The 7,052-nt window shown below is 38.9% G+C and overlaps 1 protein-coding gene across 1 annotated transcript in view; it reads left to right on the forward strand.

Annotated features, from left to right (window-relative positions):
- The window catches only part of LOC145393987 (solute carrier family 49 member 4 homolog), a 103,803-nt gene extending 99,270 nt beyond the window's left edge, over positions 1-4,533 (forward strand). The window contains exon 9 of the mRNA XM_080267959.1: positions 4,421-4,533. Coding sequence (XP_080124085.1) covers positions 4,421-4,533 — 113 coding nt within the window. The remainder of the gene's footprint in view (positions 1-4,420) is intronic.
- The last annotated feature ends 2,519 nt before the right edge of the window (positions 4,534-7,052 follow it).

A 7,052-nucleotide genomic window follows, 5' to 3' on the forward strand; every position in this document is an offset into this window, starting at 1 on the left:
TGTGTGTGTGTGTGTGTGTGTGTGTGTGTGTGTGTGTGTGTGTGTGTGTGTGTGTGTGTGTGTGTGTATTTTGGGCAGCCGAAACTACACATTCAAATCGCACCAAAATTGGCACAAAGTCGCAATAAATTCGCTGATGTGAAAAAACTTGGTCCCACCACGATTGAAAAACTTTTACTATATTTAATGAGCGATCAAAGTTTGACAAAAAAAAAAAACTCCGCTGTCGGCGTGAGTGCATGAAATCAGGATTCCGTTCACTGTAGACTTCTTGATGGCTTAATATCGATGTCGCCTTGACGGCCGATGACAACGTTAGACCAGAACAGCACATAAAAGTGACTCGGATTACCTGAAATGATCGCAACGCGCGCGCAAAGCGTGAGGAAACGAGTGAGAAGCACTAGGAAACGATTGCGAAGCACAAGAAAGTGAGCGCTCAGAGCGAGAGCCCTCCGCAGGAGCAAGTGCGAGAGGGCCCGATGGGCCCACGAGCACTTGTTTTATAACTAAGGTACGTGTGCAAAATTGTACAGAAAATGAAAACAGTTTAAACAATTACATAACATCGAATAGTTATGACCCATACGTTCATAGAGCACTGATGTGGCTGCTGGCTCCGTATAGTCACAACAATACCCCCACTACTTGCACACACACCCGATTCTGACTTCCATGACTCAGTTTGACTAAGACTAGATCCTAAAGGTGGTGATGACTAGAACAACTAATCCATAGCTTACAGCAGACTGACCGTCCTCTCCGTTTCTGCACCTTCTGCACTGACTTGAGACTTCACTGAATCAAGGAAACCCATTTATCAAGATTCACATTTACACTTGAAATAAGTATATTAAGGAATAAAACAACACAAAACGTACATAAGTCATTCATAACTCTATCACCAGAAAATATATATGCAGAGTTGTATAATTAGAAAATACGTATACAGAGTTGTATAATAAAAAAAAAATACATAAACATACCTGTACATAGCTGCATAACCCGTATATTACATTGGCATGGCCAACAATATCCTGGTCGTCACCAAATTATCTTAACAATCCAAACGTGAGCCAACAAGTATTAAAGGGGTTACGTTTGGCCATTACAATGAGAACAAAATACTATAATATTGTCTCATTTAATGCTAGTAAAACCAAAGATATACAATGCACAAATAGATAGATAATGTCTGGTTCCTATATTACCTTCAGTGCCCCTGATATTCCTATCTCTAAAAGAATTGAAATTCTCAGTGTTTCACTTTACAGTGCCCTCAGCTGGACCTCTCATGCTAGATCACTTGCTAAAACTGTATCACAGAAACTTGGATTATTGTACAGAGACCGCAGCTTCTTCCCTGACGAGCAGCTAGCTATAACTTGTGAAAGTCATGTGCACTCTCAACTGGAATATTGCTCACACTTGTGAAATGGATGTGAAGAGAGTGCACTAAAACAACTAGACAAAATTCAGAACAAAGCTGTCAGAATTAATACTGACCCTGCTATTACAAATAAACTACCTCCCGTACAAGTAAGGATGAATGTTGCCGCCCTTGCAGTATTTTACAGATACTTTAATGACAAATGCTCAGACGAAGTTGCATTCATTGTGCTACTTCTCCATGCCTTCCCCCGTGCAATATGACTGAAAACTGTCACTCTGCCATATTGCAGAACTTCTGCATGCCAGAATTCGTTTTTTTCCCCGAACTGCATCCCTTTGGAGCTCCCTTCGTCAGAGTGGTTTTCCCCCCAGACTTCAACCTACGCTGTTCAAGTCAAATCTTTACAGTTTTTTTTTTTTTTTTTTTTTTTTTTTTTAATGGAGAACATCTGTAATCTGGTGTATGGATTGTTTTACTCTGTTCTGTTGTTTAAAAAAAAAATGCACTCTGTGGTCATTACTAAGTGAATGACCCATTTACCAAGTATACCACAGTTCAAGGGTCGTGCAATTGAAGTGTCTTATAGTCTGTCACACATCCACACCTACACTCCCACCAGCCTCTGTATACGGCTTACTCACCCATATCCAGACAAACTGTTAGTGTATAGCACTGCCAGACATAAGAAATCATAGTGACTTTGAAGGTACTTCATACGTTAATTCCTTAGATGCTGAGAAGCATCTCAATAAATTACTTTGACAATAACTGATTATGTAGGTATGTATGCATAATAGTAACTAAGTAACTATGAGACCGAGATATAGTGTTTTATTTTTCTCAAACGGTTTTGAGCCATTTTCAGTCAAACAAGGTGAAAGGATTCAAAGATAGTCCAGGAACTGAAATACTGTTTTTGAGAACAATACACTAGGTGGAGGGTCGAGGCCACATGGCAGGATCAACTTAAACAATTTGATCTTTTTAAATTATATGGCGTTGAAAGGTTGAGGACAAGGGGTTAGCTAAGGAAGTCCCTTTGAAAACAGTCAAAGGGCAAGGTCAAAGTTCGAACCATGTGTGTATGATCCTGAATAAAATAACTGGCTTCATTTGAACCAAACTTGATGGAAGGGTTCAGTGCTCACCAAGAGGCTGATCTATTGCATTTCAGAACAATAGATCAAAGGTGAAGACATATGTCAATGGCAATTTATGTAGATCTGATCCAGTTTAGACCAAAACTGGTGGAAGGGTTAAGATTTAGACAGGAACAAAAACTTAATACTTAAAACAATCACTCAAAAGTCAGCGTCATAGAGAAAGGTCAGGGTGTTTGTCATCATATATTGTGCTTGCCTGCACTAGAAAAATTTATATATAACCACTTGACAAATTTTGTATTTGCTTGTTTATTTGTTTATGAATTAAAAAACAAGGGGGAAAAGATTCATAAGCAAAAAATGTGCACGAAAACCAAAAGAGGGATAAGATGCACGAAATCTTTAACAAGAGTATAATACCAGCTCCAGCCTGAGAATGAACGTTTCTATATTTTTTGCCTAATGTTATACAACTTTTTCATTTTAGAAGAGGCACATTAGGTTGAAGGAATTGAAAACCTTTGCATTTTTTAAAATCCTTCCCTCCAACCCCTTAAATCCTTTGCCTAGGGTACTTGCTGTTCCAGAAAGAAGTTGAAACAAAACACTAAAGGGCTGAATGAAAACAGTAAGAGCCCTAGGAAGTAGTACTAAAAGCTGAGTCAGTGAATATATGATAAATTTCAAGCCTCACACAAATAAAGAATTAGATTATAGGGTGGTAGGGAGAGGGGGGGGGGGAATGATAAACAGAGAAAATGAGAGAGGGGGAAGGCAATCAAAGAGAGGGTTGGAGGGAAGGAAGAGAGGAGAAGAAGGGGGGGAGTGGTGCATTCCTGGCGCAGTATTCTTGTTTACTCAAAAGTTACATCACGATGGAGCAAGTTCGAACATAGCCATTTCATTTAAACCTAAAACAGCAATAAGTGCAATACTGAATGATGTAAAATTTCGTCTTGAGCTGCCGTGGTCGGACTGAGGAAAACAAATATTTTGCCCTGACCTACGATGGTTATGTCGCAAAATCAGTCCTTTTTTGGTCCTGCCTAAAGTATAGTAATGGCCATAAACCATCATTCTGAACCTAAACCAAAGCATTATAAATCCTCCAATTAAAACTTTTATGGACCCAAACAACAACTTCCAATGCACTTTCTTTAAGGAAAATAAAGATCAAACTGCGATTGTGGTCGTTAAAAATACTCGTTTATTTAAAATTACATTTAAATCTGTCGAGCTCCCAAACCAGCGAATGTTGAATATATCAGTTAATTTTTTTTCCTATTATTACCCATCCATCATCCACTCATTTTCTCCTCCATCAGAAGCGTAGGTATCTGAGGCTAGGCTACTCAGTCCCGACATTTAAGACGAAAGTAACAAGCCTCACAAGCCCATGAGTAGCATTATATGTGCAATATATCCAAACCATGTCTTAAATTAAAACCCTTATTGGTCCCATTTGGTTGGAATTAACCTCCTGGGCCACCAGGAGTTACTTGGTTGTATGATAGCACCCAACACAGTAAAAAGTTTCCCGGGTTTCAGCGAACTTTATGGTTTGTCATTCAGTCTAGATTCACCTGAAGGCAGCACCATTTTGAATGAGTGGATGGTGGATAGGGATCCCCCCACCTACCATAAATGCCTGTTATTAAGCGACATAATTAGCCGCCATTCATTTCTGACAATCAGACTAGAACACATTAACTCGCCAGATCCTACTTTTATTTGCCCAAATTAAAGTCTACATTTCAAGATCTTTGCTCTAAAATTGAAGCAAGTGTAATACTCCAAATCAGACCCGTTTTTATGACAAAAAAAAAAAAAAAAGAAGTCCTTTATTGATCATTTATTGCAGCCAAACTAAAGTACACACAATCTTCATATCAAACTAAAAAAAATTTCACATCTCCTCCCTCAGGTTACCACTGGATGACCTACATCTTGACAAGTACATCCTCATTGCCCATCTTGCCGCTTCTGTTCCTCAAGTTTGACAATACCAGAGCCAACATGGATAAGCTCAGCTCGTGAATATGCAAAGAACATATACTTTGACATCACCAGCAGTAAAACTGAGCCTCTCCCTTGACATTTCTAGTAATGGGTCTTCCTTGACACTCCCAACACAGAAAGGTAACTCTGTATTACAAGCTAATTATGTCCATCTTGACACTACCAAGACGAATCATCCAAATTGACACAGCAAGCATATAATGTTTTCCTTGGCACCAGCTGCCCAGATCATCTACTTTGACATCGCCATCCTGACAACCGTCCCAGCTAAAACTAGGAATGAGGTACGATACAGAAGCAAGGAAGGTGAAAATGTAAGAATGTGATAACTACCCGCAGCATCCCCAATGATCTCGGCCATACACTCATCCCCACATCATTCTAGCTCACTAATCCTGGGTATCATTTGATACTATCTGCAAAGTAATGTCTCTTGAAAGTATCAGCAGGATCATCTGTCTTTAAATAACAGAAAGTGCCTATGGAAAAGGACAGACACATCTAACAAAGCATGTTTTATCCCGACTTTTCCAGCAAAGAACGTCTTCTTTGACAGTGCCGGTAAAGGATGTTTTCCTCGACAATGTCAGCAAACAATGTTCTACCTTGACATCACCAGCAGGGAATGACTCCCTTGACATTCCATCAAAGAATGTTTTTTTTTTTTTTTACTTCATTTCTTGTGACTTTTAGCACCTAACACTATTTTTAAAAGCGTCCGTCATTATTAGTGGAGAAACTGTAAATGTACTTGTCATTAAGACCGACTGTAAGTGCTCCTGTCACTAATATTATAAACTGTAAATGCACCTGTCACTCCTACCTACTGTAAATGCAATGAACACTAATATCATAAACTGTAAGAGAACTGCTGCTACCGCCATCAACCGAAGTTCATCTGGCAGTAGCATTAGCTGTAAATTTTATTTAATTTTAATAGCATCAACTATTAATTCAGTTGTTGCTAGCACGAACTGCAGATGCACCTGTCAGTAGCATGAGTTGTAAGTACGCCTGTGACTAGTACCAACTGTAAATTCACCTGCCACTACCATCAACTGGAAACACATATTTAGACCTGTAACTTATCACGAATAGAATCAACTATTAATGCATTTACCACTAATACACCAACTATGAATACACCTATCACTAATCGCATCAATTATGAATATACTTATTAGTGAATAGCAGGAACTAAGAATACACATATCGCTAATAGCACCAACTATAAATACACCTATCACTAGTAGCACCAACTGTGAATGCACTTATCAGTAATAGCACCAACTGTGAATACATTAATCACTAATAGCACCAACTATGAATTCACCTGTCACTAATAGCACAACTGTGAATGCACCACCTAGCACCACCACAGAGCAGCACCTTCATAACTAAAGCCATTTCTTAACTGAATCACAATTTTATGGAGACTCTGAAAGGCTGAACAGACATCATTTATGCCGAGTTTTCAGTAGTTTTGGAATCACAGTCATTCTCATCACTAACCATCTTCATCAGCCATCGATCTGTACTGTACCTGACGGAGGATTTTTCTCATAATGTAGTCTTGACTCCCAGCAGACTGTGGAAATTCAGTGGTCATTCTTTCCTCATAGTCTCTAAATAAAAAGGGCGAGTCCTTTGGATTCTTGCAGCGACAGTCCCCGGACTCTAAATTGTAGTGTTTGAAATACCGACTTGAAAGAATGTGACGCCATGCTTTTATTAAAGAAAACAGAAAAAAAAAAACCTTCTCACCAGGAAGCTGAACAGGTATTGCTGCAACCCTGATCAGTTCTTCAAGTGCTATGCTGTAGTGCTGACTGCAGTCCGACTGCTGATACTAGACACCAAGGCTGGTCCACTGTGCACAAAAACTCCACTAACATTGAATACTCACTGCCCTCAAGCTTAACATAGTTGGTAAGGAGTTGCCTGTCAAACTGGAAATTTGGAAATGTAAGGATACTCGGAACTGTAGACATCAAACTACGACAATTGCCAATTGCAATACACCCAATGATTGTAAGTGCTTCATCTTGAAAAAAAAAAAAAAAAAAAAAAAAAAAAAAAAATGCGTAGAGACACCCTTATCCTTCTGTACCCACTTCACAACAGTATCATGTTTTCTCATGTTTTCTCATAATTGCTACAACCTGACATTCTTTTTTTCATAATTAGAGATCTTTTGAAGTGAAGGAGTTAATGGAAAGTCAGCCTAACCCTTCGTGATCGAAATGGTTTCCGTAAACGCAATAATGTTGTCTGGCAGTACCAAAGATAAAGCAGAAAAGACATCTTTGTGCTGAAATGTTTAACTAAAAAAAAAAAATCTTTATTGTGAAGACTACACACGTGTACATAGTGGTAGGTGGTGGGGACCATCATCCACTCACTTGATGTACTGCTACCTACTTCTTCCATCCCTCTTTTCATTCTGTTTCTGCCCTCCTTTCTTCATACTTCTTCCATTCCTTCCTGTTATTTTTTTTAACTATTTTCCACTTCAGGTGGGTCTACACTGAATGATA

The sequence above is a fragment of the Coenobita brevimanus genome, chromosome 26, assembly GCF_032717465.1.
Source record: "Coenobita brevimanus isolate Jiangsu-jjx chromosome 26, ASM3271746v2, whole genome shotgun sequence".
Taxonomy (NCBI): Eukaryota; Metazoa; Arthropoda; class Malacostraca; order Decapoda; family Coenobitidae; genus Coenobita; species Coenobita brevimanus.